The 24,310-nt window shown below is 40.2% G+C and overlaps 1 protein-coding gene across 1 annotated transcript in view; it reads left to right on the top strand.

Annotated features, from left to right (window-relative positions):
• Nucleotides 1–5,635: 5,635 nt before the first annotated feature.
• Nucleotides 5,636–24,310, top strand: part of SGK1 (serum/glucocorticoid regulated kinase 1) — a 97,833-nt gene continuing 79,158 nt past the window's right edge. The window contains exon 1 of the mRNA XM_081829046.1: nucleotides 5,636–5,743. Within this exon, the coding sequence (XP_081685172.1) occupies nucleotides 5,675–5,743 (69 nt within the window). The 5' untranslated portion in view covers nucleotides 5,636–5,674. The remainder of the gene's footprint in view (nucleotides 5,744–24,310) is intronic.

Raw genomic sequence — 24,310 nt, 5'->3', positions numbered from 1 at the left:
TCAGGAGACAGGAGATCACTATAACGAGAATGGTCATTCTCAAAGAGAGCTCAAAGGAATATATTTTCTTTAAAATAGATTACCTTTGCGGGTTCCAAATCCTTTGTATGATTTAAACAAAGGAATAGAAGTAAATGCATAAGTGTGAAATCTGGGAGAGCTGTAAGTCACTGTTTCTATTGAATGAATTATCACTAATATTCAAATGAGCAATTACTAATAAATTGATTTGTCCCCTTGGGCTACATGTTGTCACATTGCCACAAGAAAGATTTCTTTATGCCTTTGTGTCAACAGAGGCTATGTCATAAATAGGTTTGGTACCATTTTATTATATAGCACCAGTGAGAGAAAAAAACAAAGAGAGGGAGGGGTGTGTGTGGCTGCCTGAGTGGGAGAGCAAGCCCAGGTAAAAAGCAAGTAAGAGAGAGAGAGAGGGAGGCAGCATGAATTTTTAATCAGTGCTTCTCTTGAACTAAGAAACTAAATTTTATAATTCTATCTAAAGATATTTCAGACAATAGAGATAAATAAAAGTCTAGTTTCTTTGGTGATCTAGCTAAAACCATATATCCCTGGAAAAACATCAAATGCCTTAAAGATGAATTAAATACTATTATTAGATGTGGTTTGCCAAGACAAATGCAGGGTTTTTTTTTTTAAGATTTTATTTATTAATTTGAGAGAGAGGAGGGGGGAGGGTCAGAGGGAGAAGCAGACACCCGCTGAGCAGGGAGCCAGATGCAATGCGCAGGACTCAATCCTGGGACTCAATTCTGGGACTCAATTCTGGGACTCCGGGATCATGACCTGAGCCGAAGGCAGTTGCTTACCTGACTGAGCCACCCAGGCGCCCAAATGCAGGTCTTTTTTATTGGTCTCTTTCTCATAAGTATAAGGACTAGCACAGACTTGACATGTAATAAATAGTATCAAGGCAGGTAACACTAAATATTTTTTGAACTTTTTCCCAATTAGAAGAATATAGTTGATAAATACTGACTCTATCAGGAAGCTGTATATTTATAAATTGCCTATTTTTTAGCATAGTGAGAATGGAAACAAATTTTAAGTATGAAGCATTTTATCCTTATTCGATCTCTTATCTACAAAAGGAAGGACAACCCCTTGCGACTTGCATCTTCTCTACAAAAGGCCATGAACCCACTCTGGTGTTGATTCTTTTTGTTTGTACATAATCCTCTCAAAGAAAAGATGCAATGAACTGATATTTTAGGTTTGGTTTTTCTTTTGTAACTTTTCCTTTGACCTAATGCACGAATTAAATGAAATCTAATTTGATTAAACCAAAGGATTCTGATTTTTTGTTTATTTTTCTAAAAAGTTTTTCATATATACAAAAACAATACCAGAACTCCCGATGGGCTTTCCTACTTCCTAATTACATACATCACTACCATTTAAGCTGGAGTTTTAAGCGTATGATCAAGTCATCCAGGCCAAAGAGGAATGTGAAACATTTCTCATGATATGGTCTATTTGTGTCCCTTTCTCCTTAGAGACATTTGTCACTAGACAGATATTTTATTGTTTATTATCTTTTGTGTCTTCCAGGTTGCTATAGGAAAAAAAAAAATCACATTCCATTTGACGACTAAATGTATCACAAAAAACACTTTAATCTATGGAAAGATAAGCTTTCTAAAAAAGTATTACAGCAGTATATGTTTCTTGTTTTAGTAAAATAAAAATGCAGTTATTTGTTTTGCAAGGCCTTTTCACATATAATTTGGTACTGACAATTGCTTTATGAGGTAAATGGGATGCATTTTATAGTAGTATTTTACAGATGAGAATATCGAGGCTCATTGAACTGAAGGGACTTGTTCAAGGTCACACAGAGGTCACCATACCTTCCATATCCACTAAGCACTCTCTCCACCTCCTGTATGGATGAGTCATCAGTTCTACCCAGCTACTTTATTTTATTTTTTGTGTTATAGTTCAAACAATATTGTTGGGAGAAAAAAAGTGCATATACTGCACAAAAGCAAATAGAGTTTCAAGGGATTCTTTTCAACATTAGAGTTTTCCATAAAAAGATGTGTCATCCCAGGGTCGTGATGTCACTGAGGCTTAAAGAAGAAATGGTGACAGCCGCGGGTCCTTTGTTCTTACTAGAGCTCAGTACACTGGTTATGATGGGAATTCACTTAATTGTTTCAGAATCTCAAAGGTTTTTAGCGATTCCCACAGACGGTCTGTGCCAGGGTCACTGATGTTAGCTTTTCACAGTTTTTTATTTGATTTATTTGAAAACCATTCATTGACTGCCAAGCATGGTCCAGGCACTCCACAGTGTGTTGGGGCTACAAAAATGAATAAGCATGTTTAATGAGAAAAGCAGGTAAGTAAATAAATTAATTAAATTAATAAAGCAAGTTTATGTGCAAACAGGATGTTTGAAGAATCCTTATTTTCCTTTTTGCCACAAGCAGTAGTCTGTGCTACGTGGTAAGTGGTAAGAAGCCTGGCAAAGGAGACAGTTAGTACATGGTGGTCACTCTGCCTACCTGCAGGTGATTTTATAAAAATAGAGGTAAGAGTGAGATGAGAAATGCCTTCTTTTCCCTGAGGAGCCAACGCAGTGTTGACCTAACAGACTTACTACATTTCTCTATTTGTTGCAGTGACCAAAATATGGTTCAAAGTAACAGACTTCCTGATCCGGCCAGAACCCCTGCCCTGTGCTTCTTCTCCTTCTTCATCTGGTCAGCTTCTACTCTTTCTTTAACACTTTGCACTAACATTCTCCCTTTGAAAAAACACTTCCCGGGCCTCCGCTACCCACCCTAAGCCACTTCGCCACCCTCCAAACCAAGGTGGGGATAATGTCGGTATAGCTGTAGCTAAAGGTATTCTTCTTCTTTCATTATTATTCTGCTCAATTAGCCAACATACAGTACCTCATTCGTTTCTGATACAGTGTTCGACGATTCATTCTTAGCGCAGTGTATATTTCTCCACTAGGCTGTAACTTCCTTAGAGACAGAAACTATTGATATTTGTATTCAAAGACTCTTCCAAAGGATTAGCATAGACTCAGACAGTGGCAACATCTCCAGGGGATGGCGTATAGTGGGGAGGAGGGAGAGGATTTAACTTTACCTTTACCTCTTCCCGCATAGTTTCTATTAGCCATCCCCTCTTTACCCCAAGTAAACATACAGGGCACTTAAAACCAGTTTGCATGCTAGGCCAGTGTAGACCCAAGGCAAGGCCCCTAGCGTCCCTTTCCCACAGGATGCTTAGAGAGCTCCTTCTAGGTATCCCTCAAACTCAATAAGTATCTGTTCAAATGCTTTCAGGAGAGAGGAAAGATGAAGAACAGGAAATAATTTGGATGGTCATGCTTTTTAAAAATCAGGCTTATTGAACTATAACTTACATACAGCAAAATGTTCTTCCTCTTTCATGTATAAAGTTTGATGACTTTTGACAAATGCATAGTCATAAAACTACTATCATAACCATGGTAGGGAACATTTCCACAATCCTCAAAAACACTCTTTGAACTACCAGAATTTTATTTATTTATTTATTTATTTATTTATTTATTTATTTGACAGAGAGAGACACAGCAAGAGAGGGAACACAAGCAAGGGGAGTGGGAGAGGGAGAAGCAGGCTTCCCTCGGAGCAGGGGGCCCGTTATGGGGCTCGATCCCAGGACCCTGAGATCATGACCTGAGCCGAAGGCAGACGCTTAATGGCTGAGCCACCCAGGCGCCCCTGAACTACCAGAATTTTAAAGGAACTCTTTAGAAGAACCACAAAACTGATCGATGTTGTAGATTAAATAACATATCTTTGCATCTTGGACAACTTAATGTATCTCTCCAAAATGAATGGTTTATTTTCTCTCAGTCATAATGCCATCATTTGGTTGTGTGGCGTTTTTCTTTTGGAAATCTCAAAGCATTTAGCAAATCAGATTGCACTGTCATTTCCCAAAGAAACCTAGACCAGCTACAGAGATTTATACTCCAATTCAATGAAATCAATGCATTTCTTCCCAACTGACCTGTATATTTCTCTTCTAGGTATATTGTTTTTAATGAGCTGGCCATTCGTTTTATCAAGTAGGCAAGTGCCTACTTATTTATCGATTACACTCCCTTGTGACTATGAAAAGGCTCTGCATCCTGGGGACACTTGGTACATTTGGATTTGATTTGATGGATACATGGAATGACACAGCAAACAAGTGAATGACTAAATAAGTGAATGAGTAAAGGAAGAAAGGAATGAATGAGCAGTTGCCTCCATGTCCTGGGTGAGGCACTGTCTGAGAGGCACCATGAGGTCAGGTGACTGGCAGAAAGCCACACAGGGACGTGCTAGCAGGCCAGATCAGATGCCAAGTTTCTTTTCTTTGCTCTCTCCATTTACCCATCAACTCTCATTGTTTAGAAGTCTCCATAAAATATCAACATTAAAGAGTAAAAATGGGAAAATAGGCCACACAAATTAAGTGGTGGTTTAAAAATGAATTTAGTATGCAAAGAATGACATGGATAAGGATTTCGGGGTAGATTTCCACTTGATAGGTAAAGGCTTTCCTCTCATTCATCAGGGCTTCCTTTCCATCAAATGGTTTCAGTAATACTTTTTGGTAATGCTCTTTGTGTGTTTTACCGTAAGACACTTTGTATATGTCCATTGTGTTCTTTTTTAACAGCCTTCTTTAGGGAAAAGGGCAATTACTTTCACTGTTGCCCACTCTATGATGACAAGTGGGGAGAGGACACTAGAAGAGGTTCTATATAGTTAGTATGAGAGCCTCCATTGTTCTACCTACGCTTGCACCTTATGTCATTTTTCTCCCCATTTGGACAGATCGGGAAGGAATTTGATTAAATTTCCATTGAGAGACTTACTATATTCAGGAATACGTATCAAAAGAATGCCAATGAGCATAAAACAAAAACGGTCTGCATTTCATAGGAAGCCGATTTAAATGGTCCTAACAACAAACAGAAAAGAAACACGCTATTAAAGTAGCCCTCCCAAGGGGCTGCCCGCTGCTTTTCAGTGCGTCCTGAGCCGGTGTCTTCTCTCCTCCAGCGGGCTGCTCAGATATTCCTGAATCGCTGCGTCTTCAGCAGCGCTTTCTCTCTCCCTCTGCCTCTCTGGCGCGGCTCTCCCTCCCTCCCTCCTTCCCTCCCTCGGCTTCTGCTCTTTCTTACTCCTCTCAGCTGCTTAACTACAGCTCCCGCTGGAACTCGCACGATCCAAAACAGCTCTCCTCCCGAGCAGCCTGCAGCCGCGCATCACCTGGAGCCGGGCGGCGGACCCCGCGCGCCCGCCGCAGAGCCGCCAGGTAGCTGGGGGCGCGCAGGGGGTGCCCGTCTCCGGCTCGCCAGCCGCAGAGCATCTCCCCGGGATCCGCCGTAGCCTGCGGGGCCGGCCGCGCCGATGCCCGCGTTTCGGAGCAGCGATGGGAAGAGCAAAGCCACTGCCCGTGGCAACTGAGAGTGGGGAGACGTTGCGGCAGTAGCGTCGCTGCAGAATGTGTGAGTGAAGACCGGAGCCCCGCCAGGTTCTCCATCCCGCTCCGTCTTCGCTGTGTCCGGGAGGGCAGCCGGGGACCCGCGGCACTCACCAGGCGGTGCCACCCTGGATCTATAACTGTGAACTCCCTACTGTGGAAAATGGTAAACAAAGACATGAATGGATTCCCAGTCAAGAAATGCTCAGCCTTCCAATTTTTTAAGAAGCGGGTAAGGACAGGTTTTGTTTGTTTCTTTTGTTTTCTGCTCTTCTCTGAAATGCTTTTGATTGCTGGCCTGGGATAAGCCTAAGGTTGTCTTGCAGAACCGCGAAGGAAAGGCGAGCTTCTGGAAGCCCTGGTCCAGCTGGGAATTATACCTGTCTTGATGCAAATTTGTGGGTGGGGGCGCCTTGGAACCGTTGCTTTCCGGGGATGGGGGTGGGCTGGGCTGCCTTAGAGAGGGTTTGAGCCTGGAATGGGAATGTCTCACAGCCACAAGATGACAGGCAGTGTCAAAGAGAATTGGCCCGGGGTACAGTTATGGCTAGTAATTTAGTCAGGGACTAATTCAGTAGCTCTCCTCTCTTCTTATCTTTGAAGGGTTCAACTTTTCCCACACCTTTCATTGACTGTCTCAAGTGCCTTCTTGCCATCTTCATTAGAAGCCACAGCTTCGTCTTCCCAAATCCATTCAGCCAATAACATGCGGAGTCTCTGTCTATGGTAAAAATAGCAAAGGACTAGAATGACCTTTTGCAGAAATGATGGAATCCAGCATTTTAAATTCTCTGTTTCAACTTGCCTCAATGTTGCTTGGTATGACTGCCTTTCTTTTCGAGAGAACAGCGGATAGTCTGAATCCAAGTGACAAGATGGGGTTATGCTGCTGTATATATTTATTCCTTCAATTCCTTGTTCTTCCATTCAGGGTGTTAACATCACTTTGCTTATAAATGAGCAAAAAAAAGGGAAAGGTCTTTTTTTGTGTGTTTCACCATAAACCGAATGCATTGTAATAGTCACGCTGGTGGTCTGCATAAACCTGCAGATTTATACACAAGTGGGAGGTAAGAAATGTATGATGGTTAAGGGACTGATGACTGACACTCTTATGGAGAGTTTCCTAAGCAACAGAACCTTCCTTCAGCCCCCAGATGCCCTGTCCTATTTAATCCCCTAGGGCAATGCCATCAAAATGGCTCTCTCCATTCATTCTTCCCGCCCTTCATTCAGGTCCTTTCTGTGCTGTGCCTGATGCACAGCCCTTCACTTAACCCACCAGCGGAACACAATGAATTACACACTGGACCAGACCACCACCCTGCACCAAAAGGGGAAGCTGGAAAGGCAGCTCTGGAAGCAGTAAGTCAGGCCCAGCTAGAGGGCAGGCATAGACTCCCTTTGACTGTCTCATCTCATCAATAAAGCACAACAGTCCCTCAAGTCCATGGGCCAAAACATCTGCATTAAAACCAAGGCAAAACCACCCTGTCCTTCCTGCTGCTCCTGGAGATCCCTCACAAGGGCAGACTGCAGGCTGAACCAAAGCAAGTCAGTGCAACTTCTCAGAGCTCTGCAGTGTTTCTTGGTTTTCCCTGTAGCCAAAATGTTTCTTCCCAAGGAATGGGCCCTTTGTGAAAACTAATCTCCAGCAGGAAACAAATGTTTTGCTAATAATAAAAAAAAAAATTTCATAGCCCATAATTCAGTGCTTAAACTCTTTACTCTCTTTGAATTAATGAATTTGTTTAGTGGTATTGGTGGGAGGGGAACGAGGGTGATATTTTAAAACTCCTCAGTTAGGCATTTTTTATCAACCAAGTAGCTGTCAAGTAGAATTTTTTTTTTTTTTTAAGTTGTCACCTATTTTCTTTACTATCAAAATGTACTAACAGATATATAATTTACCATCTGGTTTCTTTCTGCTTAAAAGCATAATTTACCCATCGTCTTCAGTTGGCACCTCTGTTGACCTTGAATTTTGCAAAGAACTAGCCAGGGTTTTATCTATTTGGCAGAGAGAAAGAGGTCTGTACCAAGATTTTCTGGCTGGCAGCTTCAACTGCCTTTTAACCTGGGTTTATCAGGTGCTGGAGATAGAATCAGAAATCCCTCTACTGGTCTCCTTACTCCTCAAGGACAGCAAAATCAGCAGAATGTGACTTTGTAAGTCATGGACAGACCCAAAGATAAATTCCTTGATTCTTGTCTACTGGTATACAAGTTCTCTGTTCCAAAAGTTCATTTCATTTTGTACCATGACTTTTGCTTTGGGCTTTGCTCTTTTGTTTGTTTGGTTTTGGGTTTTTTGTTTGTTTGTTTGTTTGTTTACTTTTTAATTATACAACCAACATGCAAATAAATGTGTAAAACATTAAGACAATGCCAAGGTAAATCCCACCTCTTCCCCAATCTTCCCCAGACGTAACCGTTGCTACCATGTTGGTGTTCATAATTTCCAGCCTTTTTTTATGTATTTACATACACATTCAGTTACTAGAATGTCTTTGTTTTCAGCTAAGAATAATCTATTTTCCTTATATTCTATTGTTGAAGTTCCACACATTTCTGCATATTTATTTTTAACCTAGATGGACAGTCTTACAAAGTGAGCCTTTGTCCAGTGCCCACATAAAACCATGAATAGATCTTGGGGGAAAAAAAAAAAAACCCATAGGTATTTTAGGGCTCATAAGAAAGACTGAGGTTTGGACCCAAACTGTGATTGCAGAAGGCTTGAAGAGTGCTTCTGACAACTCTGAGGCATTCCAAAGGGAGCACCGAGCAGCTCACCAGAGGGGAATATTGATGACCTGCCCCGCCGTTCATTTAGGAGAGTAAGTATAGCCACCATTTATTGAGCGCTTCCTATGTTCTAGAGGTTGAGGGCCAAATATTTTACATGTATGATCTCATTTAATCCTCACAGAAACCCTATGAAGTAAGAGAAATTATTAAATGTGCAAAGTGTGGCTCAGGGAGATTAAACAACCAGCCCAAGGTCACGTAGCTAAAATGTAGCAGAGCTAAAATTTAAACTTTGTTTAACCCATAGCCTGTGTTCTTAGTCCAGATTTTTGATTTCAAATCATCCTCCCACCTATTTTTTTTTCTTTTTATTTTCCACCACAGAATCTTTTTATTTTTTCCAAGTGAAATCTTTGTGTCTCTACCCAATGTATCAAACCTACGAAGGCAGCTGATCCTCAGCAGACAAACCTCTCAAAGCTCGTTTCCAGCCCACAGTCTGAAGACAGGCAGTCTTGGTGCTATTCCCCCAAATCCTTTGGACTTATGCTTTCCACTCTCATGTCTCAAAGGCTCAACTAAATCAGCTTAATTTCATTTAGTTGAGAATTGCTAAACTAAACTCCACAAGAGTTCTACTTTCAATCTCTCTGTGTTAATGATAAATTAGCATTAGATGCCTTTGGATTATGTTTTATTCTCAGAGTCTGTAAAAATTCACTTAAAATGGATGGAAAGATGTCCTTATCAGTTTTATTCTCACAATCGGAGAGGTTTAAAAGTTATCAATTGTGCTAAAGATAATCCACTTTCATGGATTTAAAGATCTGTTCATAGTTCAGATTCTTGCATTATGACTCAGAAAACACAAACAAATGGCATTGTCTTCAACTTGATAATCCTAGGTACATAAAAAAGACTTCGATAGCCATAATTATATTGTCTTCTGTAAAATTTCAAAGGCTACCTAGCAACATAGAATTTTGGATTTGGAGTGAACCTTAGAAACTCTCTCATTGACCTCCCTGTTTTAATGATGAGGAGACAGTATCAGGAAGGTCAAGACACCTGCTCAGATTAGAATGGGGCTAAGTGCTGCTCACATGTACGGTTTTCACTTCCAAATCTAGTGTGCTTTCCTCCTCATCATACCCTCTAACTAGTTCAGGCTTCATGCCTCGTCTATTCGTTTTCTTGACAAAGACAGTAGGAACAAAATCCAGCTCTTGTCTTCATAGAATTAACTGCCTAGTGACCACCAACTTTGACAAGACACTTTGGTCTTGACTCAGTATTTCATGATTTTGTGCATTTGAACAATTCCTTATATTGTATTGTTCTTTAATAATAACAGATTTTATAATCACTGTCACTTATACAACACCAACTTTGCTGGGCACTGTTCTCAGAGGCTTAAGTATGCTTACATATGTAAATTCTCACAAGAATCCCAAGGTAGATACTATTGTTATCCCAATTTCACAGATGAAGAAACTGAGGGGTAAGGAGGTGGAGGAAGTAGTCTTAGGGCACACGGCCAGTTAGCAGCAGAATCAGGGTTTGGATCAAAGTGCTTGGCTCCAGAGTCCATAGCCTTAAGCACTGTTCACCCTGGGCCTGTTGGCATTAACCAGTCCAGCAAGGTCAGAGGAGAAGTGAAGAGGTATGACTGCCCTAGCTTCCTCCTTTTTCTAAAAATGTCAGGGAACAAAGCAAAGGCTTTCAGCCTGGTAATGATGTTTACCCTGGCAGAGCTGAGGGGGGAAATTTAGCTCCTCTGAAGTGGTTGTTCTCCACCGCTGTTCCATTAACAGCATTCCTTTACATGCATTTCCCTTTACTGTTCTATTATGTCTACTTAAAGCATTGAATTGGAATGATAACAAAGATCCTCTTCCTATGTGAAACACTCCACGTCTTCCCAGAGGGCTAACATTTATTGAGCTTTTACTAAGAGTCAGGCACTGTTACTAGTGTAATCCTCAGAATCACTCGATTATGCCCATCTGACAGCCAAGGACATGGAGCTTCAAAGAGGTTAAGTACCTGGTTCAAGGTCATAGTGCTATTAAGAGGGGTAGCAGAATTCAAACTCGGGAGGTCAGCTCTAGTCCCACCAATCTTTCCATTGGCATCTCTGGAGTGTGGTGCTTCTGGGTTGGCTCTCCCCGTTGGAAACTACTGTGAGGATGATCCAGAGAGGATTTTGTGGGGAGCTTTTGGCCACAGCTATGGAGACTTAACAGTTTCCAAGTGACTTCCAAGGGTAGGAGGAATGCTTTCCGACAAATCTGAGGTCTCCAAGATATATTTGATCATACTTCCTGGAACCATAGTGGAGACTCTATTGGCTTCTACTGTGCTTTCTTCAGAGGCAGCTAAAATCTGAGTTGTTTGAGTTCCTTTTGTGTGCGCTCCAGCAGCTTAGCACGTGGTCCTGCTCACCCAGCATGGGAACATCAGGACTTTTGACTCACCTGTAGCTCTCACAGGGCAGGAAGGTCCTTAAGGACAGAGAACCCATGACCTTGTTCCCTATATCCCTTACTTGTCAAACCAAATTTGTTAAATGAAAGTATAGACCAAATGAATGAATGAATCCTTCTGTTAACTTGTCCCTAAGTCATTGTCTTGTCCTTTTCCTCCCCATTTTTCTTTCTTGAAACAGATTAATGACTTAGAAGTCTAATGCATTTTAATCTCCTCTCTGTTTGGATATGGATTATAAATAAATGAAGACTTTGAAAAATAACTTAAGTTGGGTTCAAGGACAAGTTGTCACTACGCTTAATAGCTGGCAGGTCCCCAGGGAAACTTGACCTCATCTTGTTTGCTGCTGCAGTGTCCAGGCCACAACCTCTTTTCTGTAATGCTTTTCCTGTTGGGTCAGTCGAGACAGATGTAGTAAGATTGACTAATCCCTTTGATTGTACACTAATATAAATCTGACTTTAATACTATATAGTATTTGCGTTATGTATTCTCCCACCTAGAATTTTAAAAAACATCTTTCCAGTTATCATTTCTCCTCATTTTTCCATGTGGTTTTAAGAGCCACTGAGTGTGAAGAAGAACTGGAACTCAAGTTGTTTTTTCCACTTTGACCACTAAGTCCCGGGGGGTTGGCCTGGAGCAGGGGCAGGTTGGGCTTGCTGGGTGTGGCTGTGCTGGGGAGTTAGTCTGCAGTGCTGCAGAATGTGGGACAGGTGCTATTCTCATGGAGTCCATGTTTTGGCACCCTGGCCATCCTCGAGAAAGCCCTATGCTAGTTAGGCTCTCACTCTGCTACAGTGCTTGGGAAATATTTTGAGTGGAAAGTGTAGCAGAGTTCCTTGAAAGTTTCGTTTTTTGAAGAATTAGTGCTAACGTGCTGGTACCATATATAACACTGGAGTAAGAAATATTCCGAGCTCACCCATATTTGATGATCTGCAACTGCTTCGCAAGATAAAGCCAAACTAAAATGGGGGTGGGCAGCCGTTGAAACGCATGTCCCCATCTGAAGAGGTCTGATTATAAAAACATAAAGGGAAGAACTGGAGGAGAATTGGATCCGTAGAAAAATTTAAGTAGTAATTTAGGTCAAGCTAAAGATAGTTCACTAGAAGAAATACTGTGGAGGCAGATTTTGAAAGTGCCTTTTTTTTTAATGCACTCCCATTTTAAGTTTCAGCAGTAAGTCCAAAAAGTTAAGTAGTAAATACCAGCATCCTTAACATTGGCAGATAAGGAGAAGACTCCTGACTTACCAGGGAGATGCCTTCACCTGCCCGCTGACTGACTAGAGCCTCAGATCCCAGCTTGTCAGCTCGTCTGAGTGTGGACTCACTGACTTCTCACCAGCACCGCAATAAGGACCTTTATTCTTTCCATGGGGTTTACGAAAATTAAGTTCACAGGGCAAGCGGTTTCCCCAAAGAGCTTTAACTGAAGGGATATGCACAGCGTCCCTGGAGATCCACGTCCTTCCTGCTGGGCAGACTGCCCCGGCCCTTCTCAGGACCTCCTCCTGGCCCAGCAACGAGAAGGCGGTTGCAGGGATGTACCCCCGTCCTCGGTCTAAGGGCCGGCCCGTCAGCAAGTGGCCAGATTTCCCTGGCAGACTGTAGAGTTAGGCCGCACGTTTTACACAATTCTGTGTGGGAGGAAGAGGAGAGTGAGGTGGGGGGAGGACAATAGGAAAAGCAGAGCAGGCAAGTTAGGTGCTCTCTGGCTTCCTCCTGTAGCTGCTCCAGCATTTGTTATAGTTTGTTTACTCTCATCCTATTGCTTTGCAGCCTTCTAAAATGATTTCCTAAGTATTTACAACAAAGGAAAATGAAAATCAAGGCTGTAACTAGGGCGGTAGGAGAATCTTCCCCTTGGTAGTGCAAGATGGCAAAATATTACTCTAATTGCTTTACAGAGCCTGCTGTGATATTTTTCTGGAAGAGTCCACTTAGCTATTTTTATAGCATTGGGGTCACCTTGATCTATTTTCCCTTCCTAGGTCAGGGCATTCACCCAAAATGCCATTTGCTTGGGGAAACAATTGACCATGTGGTCTTCTCCTCTTCTTCTCCTCTCTCTCCCCTTCCACCCACTCCTCCTCCCTCTTCCCCTCCATCCCTTCCCTTTACCTCCACCCTTCCTCCTCCTCCCCTTCCTCCTTCTCCTCTCCTTCTCCTTCTCCTCCTCCTCCTCCTTCTTCTTCTTCTTTCCCTGCACCCTCTCTCTCATCTCTAAAGGGTAAGTTCACATCAAAGTAAAAGAGACAAAAGCCTAAAGTGAAATATTCCTGGATTCACATCCCATAGAAAACCAAGAACTCTCGTTCCTCTAACCCAACATGGCTACAGGAATATCTTTCCATTTCCGAGTCTGTTACAGTGAGCTCAGCCAGGATGAAAGGTCACCACAGATCAAGATTTTAATTTCTAGAAATAGCGAGGCAAAATGTGTCCCTAAATAGTTAAAACATTTTAAGGTTCAAGTCCATGTGGGAGCAACATTAAAATATACTGAGGAAAAAAATTAAAGTTAATAGTTTGAGAATTAAAAATAAATAATAATATATATTTTCAGTGTTTATTAGTCACAACTATAATCTTTTCCAATGATCTTTCTGAAAAGTGATCAAATTTCCTTTGAATCCTGAATCTTTCTGGACCAGTACTAATTTGGGTTATATCACAGAAAAAATTTTACGAGACAGAAAACTATGAGTATATAGCTTTTAGGGTGGTTAAAAAGATTGAGGTAAGGCTAAGTAGCACAATGGTGAAGAGGTGGTCTAAAAATAAATACAGTAAAAATGAACTCTCTAGTCTCATAGAGTTTCTCTAAACCTGGAATATAAACTCCCTGAGGGCAGAGATCATGTTTATCTTGTTCACAGCTCAGAGTATCTGGTACATAGTAGACAGTCAGCAAGATATGTTTAATGAATCAATAAAGAGAATTTAATCAAGGGGCTTGGGGAGGAGGTGTCATGTGTAATTGTAATATAATTACCTGATTAAATAGAGAGGGTATTGATAAAGAGAGGAGGTAAGAATTAAAGAAAATCTTGGCATGATTTCCACTGCTTCTAAGTAGTGCTGTTTGCATGCCAACAAATAAAAGTGTGAAAGACTTAGAAGCTTATGCCTTAATGAATAAATGTACTCTAAAGCAGGTAATGCAATGCATTTTTGTTTAGTTAGGCTTGGCAGAGACTAGATTTGAGCAATAACCTCTAACCTGGGTTCTGTTTTGATGATTAGTTTGGCATTTTTATAATACTAGATGTTAATAATTAAAAAAAAATTTGTAACAAGTTAGAGGGTTTGATGTAGGAATACTCATGTCTTTTACATCAATTGTACTATGATGTAAAAGAACAGGTGAGTGGAAATATTAATGATTTACCAAAGACTATATTTAATGGAATAATAAAGCTTAAGGAGTTAAGAGATATCAAAGACATCGATGACACTGCGTTCATGGAGGGAAATTACAGAATCTCTAATCCATCTTTAGGTGAGAAGTAAGAAAGTATCTAAAAACTATCTTTGATTTTCACAGGGAAATAAGGGTTGTGCCAGTTTTTTAAGGCTGCCATAACAAAATGACAAACTGGATGGCTTAAGCCACAGAAATTGATTGCCTCACAGCTCTGGAGGCTGAAAATCGAGATCAAGGTGTCAGTAGGTTTGGTTCCTTCTGAGGCAGGGAGGGAAGGATTTCCTTCCAGGCCTCTCTCCTTGGCTTGTAGATGGCCATCTTTCTTCTCCCTGCATCTTTTTTTTTTTTCTCTTAAGATTTATTTATTTATTTTAGAGAGAAAAAGAGCAGGAGCGAGTGTGGGGAGGGGCAGAGGGAGAAGAAAAAGGAGAGAGAATTTCAAGCAGACTCCCCACCGAGTGTGGAGCCCAACACAGGGCTGGATCCCAGGATCCTGAGATCATGACCCTAGCCAAAACCAGGAGTTGAATGCTTAATGGACTACGCCACCCAGGCGCTCCTTCTCCCTGTATCCTTATATCCTCTTCCTTCTGTATATATCAGTCCAAATTTCCCCTTCTTATAAAGACCTTGATAAGGACACCAGTCACACCTCATTAGCACCCACCTCCTTTTAACTTGATTACCTCTATAAAGATCCTATCTCCAAATACATTCTGAGTTTCTGGGGTTAGGACTTTAATATACAAATGGGGGGGAGGCATAATACAACCTATAACAGAAGTTTTTCCTTACCATTGAAACCTCATTTACATCTGCAATGGAACATCCCCTATAGAATGGGTTCTAAAGTAGAAATTTTTGCTTTATTAAAATTATGAGTAAGTTCTGGGAAACAAAATCTTGCAGAAAATCTATAACACTGGAGAATATCAGGTGAGACAGAGGTTTGGCAGCCAAAAATATCTTAATTGTTTTAAAGATGGTAATGTGGTAGAAGTGGGAAGAGAGTTCTAACTGGAAAAATATTGCTGCTAAGTTTTTATGTAATAAACCTTGAGGAGCTAGATGGCTGATGGAATGTCTAATATAGCATTTAAGAGCTTACAACTAAATAATAACCATGTGTAAATGAATTTCTCTGAAGAATATCAATATAACTACTTTCTCTTTCCACCACTTGACCTCAAAGATTAAGTGTTACATAAGAACTAGGACCTGGCAGTTATTGTATACAGGGCCTTAGTTATCAGCTTTGGCAAAGCAGTCATATCTAATTTATTTGTCCATTAGTCAACTTTTCCATAAAAGGGCCCACACCTTCTCACATTGCCAGTAATAAGATGGTGAAGCCATTGCTAATAATTAGTCTTCTAGCATGAAATGAATGCTTTAAATCAGGCATTTGAGAGTAACTCTTCAGACTTAATCTCAATCAGATAGAATTCCAGAATGTGTAATTATTTTTTCATCCCATATCTTTTTTTTTTTTTAAGATTTTATTTATTTATTTGACAGAGAGAGACACAGCGAGAGAGGGAACACAAGTAGGGAGAGTGGGAGAGGGAGAGGCAGGCTTCCCACTGAGCAGGGAGCCCGATGCGGGGCTCGGTCCCAGGACCCTGGGATCATGACCTGAGCCGAAGGCAGACGCTTAATGACTGAGCCACCCAGGCGCCCCTCCATATCTTGACAATTAGCTCTTGTGTTATACATTTTATTCTTTTCCAAAAATCAGAGCAATGAACATTTCTAACAATGCCTTCCTTCCTAAAGTCATTATCTTCTAAATAACAGGTTCACATTTAGTGTTGAAACTCACAGTTCAGGGTGTGTGTAGGTTTCTTATCATTAACAACCAATATTAATTTAGCACTTGCGTGTGTCAGGCATTATGATAGAAATGCAAATATAAGAAAGTATATTTTCCTTCCTATTGCCATCCTACCCTAACCCCAGGAACTCTGATATCATATCCCTGTTATATACTCTTTGTAGCTTCCTGTACTTTTTTAATGACACCTGTCAATCTGTAATCACATATTATTATAGCTTTTTAATAAATGTCCTTAACATTAATTAATATCCTCCTAGACTATGATCTCTTTGGGGCTGGGGCTTGTGCTCTCTCTTGCTTACAGTGATGTCCTCAGAGCTTGGTTCCTGTCCTGGAGTGTTATCAATAAATCCTTATTGAAACAAAAAGGAAATTATGAAATGCTAATCTAAGGGGGAGAGGAGAGGAGTTGACACTAAAAACACAAAAGTCCTTTCAATTTTATTGCTTTTTTAAAATTTTATTTTGTTTTAAACAGAGGCAGATGCAAAGATTTTAAGTCTGAGACACATTTATATTCCAAATGGCATTGCTTTTGAAGTCATTGTCTCTTCTATCTTTTACTGTTCCCTGTGAGGAGATCCACATAATAAATTGCTCTTATAATTTAGCTGTAGGTTAAAGATTTTTCTTTTCTGAAACAAATCACATTTAGCATGATATAATCCCACAGGTTTGCCTCAGTTGCCAGGAAACTCAAAGCTAAATTTAAAGGTAAATTTCAGTGAACAAATTAGACAAATCTGTAGAAATAACTTCAGTTGCTAAGTTTGGTTTTAATCTTGTATTTTTATTTTAACTCTCTTGTTTTGTGTATCGTTGTAAACTGCCTCAGATGTTTTCAAAAGTAAGATAGCATATTATACTAATGCATTGCTATGGTGATAAACAGCAAACACAGAAGAAATCTAGTTCTAAAGTATGAAGTTCTTCTCTATTAGCTTTTCTTCTTGAAAATACGTACTAAATTTATGTTATCTACTGTTGCATTACAAGATAACCCAAACTTAATGATCAAAACAATCAATTTGTTTTTCTCAGGATCCTATAAATTAGGAATTCAGGTTGACTCCTTAGGATGGTCCTGCTCCATGTCATTGGCTGGGTCATTCCTTGGCTATGTTTAGCAGGTGGCTAGACTGGGCCAGAAAGTCCCAGAAAGCTTCACTCTCATATCTGGAGCTCATTGCTCCTCTTTTGGCCTCTTTCTTTCTCCATGTAGCTTGGGCTCCTTCCATCATGGTCATGAGGTAGTTGGACGTAGAAGTCTGCTGGCTTCCAAGACGAAGTGCTTTATGAGAGTGGTGGGAGCTGCCCATCTCGTAGGGCTCTGCTTTGGAGGTTATAGTGTTGTTTTCACTGTATTTGACTCCTCAAAAGAGTCAGAGAGCCAACTCACATTCAAGGGAAGGAATAAACTCCACCTCTCAATAAGAAGAGTGAGTGCAAAGTGAAATTATTGGATGTTTCTATTTGTTCCACTAAGATATAGCATAATTTTCCAAACTGTATCCAGCTGTACTGAATTAATCTATAAGCTTTTATAATCAAAACATTTTCAGTTACGATAAAAAACTAGAAACTCCCAAACCCTCATAGAAGAGAGATATTAAGGACTCCTAATATGGGATCAGACAAACCCAGGTGGACTCTTACCTACATTACTTACAAGCTTTGTAACATTGGGCAAGCTATTTAATGTTCCATGTGTAATGGCTTATCTATAAAATGGATTTAATAACAACACATAACTCATAGAACCGTTGAGAGGATTAAATAACAGAATGCATGTAAAGCTTTTAGCCCTCATGTCTGGGACATATTTAGCACCCCAAAATGTAAGATACTATCAAGACGACTTTAAATTCTGGTTTGTCTTTTTAGCCTACCGTTCTACACTTTTTGTTATGGTATAAGTTGTGATTTTACTCATGAGTCCAGTTAGAGACATGCTGCTATTAAACGTCTTTGCTTTTGGATTTTATTGTTTAAAGGTCATTTCTCAAAAGACTTTTTCATGGTCACTAGGTTTACACTTTTACTGAGTTATTTAGCAGTTTCCAGAGGCTTAGGAACTAGTGAACATAATTAATTTCTCCTCCATAGATACTTATCCCTAGAGCAACTGCAGTGGGCTGGCTACATTGCCAAAATAGTACTTCATTTGTACAGGATCTCATTAAATCAAATGATGCCAAACTACTCTACATTTTTTGGTTCCATGAGCACAAGGCACTGACAGAGAAACAGATACCCAAACCCTTATGTCCAACACATGATTGATGAGATTCTATCTGAATGTAATGCCAAGTCTTGTTTTCTAATTTGCCTTGCTCTACAAAGTCAAGACTTGGAATTCATTTGCATATTCAAAAGCACAACCATGTAACTCATGAACACTCTGAAATACTCTTTAAAATCCTTTTATTGCTCCACTTTCATGAAACTATTTCTTTTTTTTTTTAAGATTTTTTTTTTTTTTTTTTTTTTTTTATTCATGAGAGACAGAGCGAGAGAGAAAGGCAGAGGGAGAAGCAGGCTCCCAAGGAGCAGGGAGCCCGATGAGGGACTCGATCCCAGGACCCCGAGATCATGACCTGAGCCGAAGGCAGACGCTTAACCATCTGAGCCACCCAGGTGCCCGAAACTATTTCTTATTAAAGACTCAAAAACTTGTATTGCAGGGCATTCCATCCGTCTGTTTTGCCCAACTCTAAGATCTAGCTCTTTCATTTGTGTTTACGTTGTCCTATGGACACTTAGCCATCTTTATCTTAACTTTCCCTTTCTCGGCATGCCTCCCTGGGGACCACTCCCTCCATGAAGACTCAGCTGTGGCTTCTGTGCTTCAGCACTGTCCAGGTTCTCCTCTTACCTCTGGGCTATTTCTTCATTTCCTTCCAGCATCCTCCTGCTCTATCCCACTTCTTTTTTTTTTTTTAAGATTTTATTTATTTATTTATTTGAGAGAGAGAGACAGAGATAGTGAGAGAGAGCAGGAGTGGGGGGGGAGAGGGAGAAGCAGACTCCCCACTGAGCAGGAAGCCCGACGTGGGGCTCGATCCCAGGACTCTGGGATCATGACCTGAGCTGAAGGCAGATGCTTAACCGACTGAGCCACCCAGGTGCCCCTCTATCCTACTTCTAATGTAGGAGTGGCTCAGTCTCCATCCATGGCTCACTGACCTCTCTCCCCTTTACCATCTTTTTCTTTCTTTACCCTCTCATTCTGGTTCTCCATCTTTCTCACTTTCCTATGCATTCTCTCCTTTAGCTCCCTCTCCCCAGCAACACCCAAGTTCATTCATTCCCAGGCTTTAAATGCAATCTGTATCTTTCTTAAGTTTATCAGTTTATTGAATGTCAGATCTCTATTCCCAATTGTCTACTTGATGTTCCCCTTGAAATGTCTCATGGACACCTTAAACTAATCCTATCCAAAACTGAACTCTTGATTTTCCTTCCCACCTCATTTGATTCCTTTCCCTATTTTCCCCATCTTAAGTAAACGAAACTACCCTCCATTAATCTGCTAGAGCCAGAAGCCTAGCAATTATTATTCATCCTTCATTTCTTCCAACATCAATGTAATTCATCGACACATCCTATTGAGTTTACTTCTAAAATAGATTTTTTTTTTTTTATTCCCCTCGTTTTATCTTCACAGCCTTGGTGCAAGCCATGGCCATTTTTTGGACTCTTTAATAAAGCTTCTTTACTCTTTTTCTCCACATCTACTCTTCCCTGCCTTTCTCCTCCTTAGCTTTCCCATGAAGAAATCACAGCACTTTTAGACAGATTAACAGCTTTCCCATAGTAGTAAGTTTTCCTGAAGAAACAAGGCAGTAAAAGAAGAAAGAACCTCCCCAGAATCATATAGAGAAGTGGCAAACTTGACATTAGAAACCAAGTTCCTTCTTTGTGGCAATACACTCTTCTACTCTCAGATAACTACTATTTTGAGTTTTTTCTCCTCTTTTTGATTTACATTCTTTTTTTTTTATTGAAGCATTTTATTTTGGGAAGAATTATGGTATTTGGGGCTCCCTTGAAAAAGCAGATGCTAAAATGCTTTAGTTTAAATTACATTATTCATCCCCACCTATCTCAGGGCAAAAAAGTCACAGAGATTAGGATAATTACCAGAGGCCCCAAAACCCTGTCAGAAGGAAATGGCCTAATTCTTTCTTTGAAACTAGAACAAACAGACATATTCAAACACTGAGTATTTCCAGATTGGGAATCTTCTTCCAGACTGGGAATCTTTTTTTTTTCTTTTTTTTAGTGGTTTACTAACCCAGGGCATAATAATAATGTTAGGGACCATAATTTTTATGAATTTTACTGTATGTCAACTGGCCACTTTGGATAGTTTTGAAAGCCCTCCCTATTCTGGATACATCCAGCATATTTTACCTTATCCCCTACGCTCCTTGGCATAACTCTCCACCACTAGTAGCTCAGGAATGAACTGGGTCTCCATCTCATCCTTTTTACTGTTCTTTTACCTGATAGTTCCTTCTTTGCTCACTCCTCATCCTTAACCCACGCTTTGCTAAATTCTACATATTTTCTCTAGCTAGCTGTAGTTCCATGTGATCCGTGGAGCTTACCCAGCTACTGTAAATTGCCCAGATTTCTTTCTTCAGCTCTCCATAAATACTAACTTAGAGTACCAGTTACCTTTTATTGATTGTTTATAATATGCTCTCACAAGTAGCATTTTCATAGCACTTAATTTGGAACACATTCAATGATGTTTTTTCTCCCTTGTGTCTCACAACTCAGGAGTGCAGGTATCCTTAGCCTTGATTCACCAAAACGGATACTGAGCATCAGAAAGGTTAAGTAACTTTCCACGGTCACACAGATAAGAAGGCCCATGTCAATTGACAACATTTGAGATTCTCCTTCCTTTACATCACGTCACTTCTCTGGCAACTGTTGTGGGTTTTCACTGGACATTCCATGCTCACTGTCTATTACCCTAGGAACTTCAGAAACTTGCAATGAACTTTTTGTTGTCATGCTAGCATCCTCAGATTCTTTGGTCTACGAGTAGAAGGGAATCCACTTTTGTCCATTCTACCCTCTAAATAGCTTTTGGCTCCCACTTCCATGTACTTACTGACAGTCTGCATTACCATTTGCCTAGCTCAGGTCACCTTCACTCTTCCCTGGAGAATTGCCACCACCTCCTACCTGGCCTTCTGCTGACAATCTTGCTCCACAGAACTGCAGTCAAGAAAAGTTTTCTAAAACACAAGTTGGAAAATGATGTGCCTGTGCTCACTACATTTCAATGGCTCGTCATAGCTCTCAAAAGAAGATCCTAATTCCACTTACCTAAGGTACCTTGAGTAGTCAAATTCATTGAGATGGACAGTAGAATGGTGGTTTCCAGGAGCTGGGACAGAGGGAGAGGGGAATGAGGAGTTACTGTTTAATGGATTAGAGTTTCTGTTTGGAAAGATGCAAAGGTTCCAGATATGGATGGTGGTGATGATTGTACAACAATGCGAATGTACTGAATTGCACACTTAATGATCACAATGGTAAATGTTATTATGTATATTATGTAGTACATTATGTATGTACAACATCATGCATGTTTTCTCACAATAGAAAAAGTAAAACACACTTTAATAGTTGGGGAATGGCTAAAGAAAAAAAAGATGAGAAGAGGGATAGGGAGGGCTGAGAGGTAGGAGGTGACGATAGGCTTCACTGCTACAGGGTTCCTTGCTTGTTTTTGCTCAGGACCTGAGTTACCTTGTGCAACCACAAGTTTGGAAGAAGATTCAGAAAGACCTAAACCTTCCTCTTGATTACCAGTGGATAAAGAAGTAGAGCTTTTGATATGTGTGCTCTAAATTCCCGAGAACTGGATGCCTTTTAGTCACCACCCCCCCCGCCACCCGCGGTCTATAAGTGAAATCTTCAAGAGGAATATTGGCATCTCAAACTGTTAGTCAGACCAACCATTTATCTTTCCTCGTCCACATTTCAGTTTAACATAAGTGCTTCTCTGCCATGCATCATCAAAGAATCATGAGACCATTTGAGAACGTAAAGATGACTCGATTTTGAAAATCAGATAATTACATCTGATTTATGTCTCCAATGTCTCGATAAATCACCTTAATATCCATGCTTCCTTGAGTTTGGTTTTATATTATTTACTTTTCTTAACTCACAAAAAAACAATCCATGTGGATTCCAAGTCTAATTGTAACCTCGTAGTATGCGATCTGACTTCTGGGTGTTTTTTTTCACGTTAAAATGCAAGTTTTATTAAAGTAAATGTTACCAAATCTTTGAGGTTTAAAGGTTTGATATCAAAGTATGATCTCTACATTATAAAAACAACTGATTTAAAGTGAAACTTCTATCCAATCAAGGCTGTTTTGACTTATGATGTCAACCGTACAGCCCAGCTGATTGTTCTTTTCTTTAATGGTAGTTTGACCAGGAAATAAACATACGTCTTTGTTTGCCTCTAACCTAAAGGTTCCACCATTTAGGGACACTATGACCAGCAAAACCTCATGAAATATGAAGTCTAATACTCCTTTATAAGCTATCTTAGTTAGTTGCAACTATTTAAGATTTTGAGAAACTTACAAATCTTTCCCAATGAAATAGAAAGACTTTTACAGCTTATTAGAAACTGGCAAATTATAAGCCTTTTTAAATTGTCTAGATCCAAAGTATAAATCGCCAGAGCTTAATTCTTATAAAATTAAAAATATTCTCTCCTTCTTCTCACCTTCTTCTGAAACATTCAGACAGAAAACATGACGTTCAGGGGCGCCTGGGTGTCTCAGTCATTAAGCGTCTGCCTTCGGCTCAGGTCATAGTCCCAGGGTCCTGGGATCGAGCCCCACATCGGGCTCCCTGCTCGGCGGGAAGCCTGCTTCTCCCTCTCCCACTCCCCTTGCTTGTGTTCCCTCTCTCGCTGTGTCTCTCTCTGTCAAATAAATAAATAAAAACCTTTAAAAAAAAAAAAAGAAAACATGAAGTTCAGCTGAAAACACAGCCTAGAAAAACACAAGTTATCTAATTTGGAAGACAACGTATGAGTCATAGGATAAGCTTTGGCCATGGTACTCCATTTAATTTCCTTCTTTAGGTCTTTTTGCATTCTGTCAGATGGGAAGACTTTGACATTTTGATCATTGTGAAGATGTATTGATAATACTTCTAACATGCTTAGAAAATAGAAATATTTAAGTGACTTGCTAAATCAGAATCCTTGACTGAATGAATCTTTGACCAGCTTCACATATAAGGTCAGTTTTGTCTGGTGTTGAAAACTTTTTAAAACCATTTCTTTCATCATTTCAATGCATTTCATCTTTTTTTCCCCACTTTTCTATAACTACTTAATTTAATATTTGTAAAATGATCCCTTCCTTTAAAACATGCAATCTCTACCTGCCCTTACTTTTCATAACAAAATCCATTTGTGCAGAGTGATGAACTCTGTTTAATTAGAGGAAAGTAATTTAACTTATCTGAGTCTCACTTGCCCCATCTGTAAAATGGCAAAAGTTCTTTTCACCTCTAAGAATGTACAATTTCTGCAAAATGATTTGCTCTCTTGGTGCGATGTGTAACTAATGCACACACCCACCACTCTCCTACAGTACAGGACCCGATGGATTCTCATCGTGACTCTTTCAAAAGGTTCCTAACAAGGTTCTCCACTGCCTGTCTCTCCTCACTCCAAAACCTCCTACATATGGCTGAGCTGCAGACAAACATTTAATATCCAAGGAACTTGCTTGCTCACAGAATTAATTACAAACCCGTAAGCTAGTGCCCAAGGTCTTCAGCAACAGAACCCCAGTCGGACCTTTCCTACCTTCCCATCTTCTTCTTCCCTGAATGTTCTCTGCAATTATTTATTTGTTCATCCAAATGTACTTATGGAGGACTATCTATTGAACACTATGCTATGTGCTAGAAGTAATGATGAACCAAAACAGAGAAGTTCCAGGCAAGGCTCTACTTACGTAAAGACCCGGATGGGAAGAAATGGGGAGTTTATGAGACATAGCATATAGACCATGGAGCTGGAGCAGAGATCTGAATGTAGGGGATAACTTTGGAGAGTAAAGTGGGGGGAAAAAAAAAAAGGCAGTAGCACCAAAAAAAAAAAAAAAAAAAAAAAAACAAACCTCAATGGGATCTCACGGACTTCCTTAAAGAGTTGTGTCCTTTTCAAATGTCATCTTTTCCACCCAAAATTTCCTTCTCTCCCTAAACCAAATAAAGCTTGTA

This window comes from Leptonychotes weddellii, chromosome 8 (assembly GCF_054177405.1).
Source record: "Leptonychotes weddellii isolate Sample4059 chromosome 8, ASM5417740v2, whole genome shotgun sequence".
Lineage (NCBI taxonomy): Eukaryota > Metazoa > Chordata > Mammalia > Carnivora > Phocidae > Leptonychotes > Leptonychotes weddellii.
The sequence above is the reverse complement of the archived record's forward strand: the minus strand, read 5'-3'. Positions and strand labels throughout refer to the sequence as shown.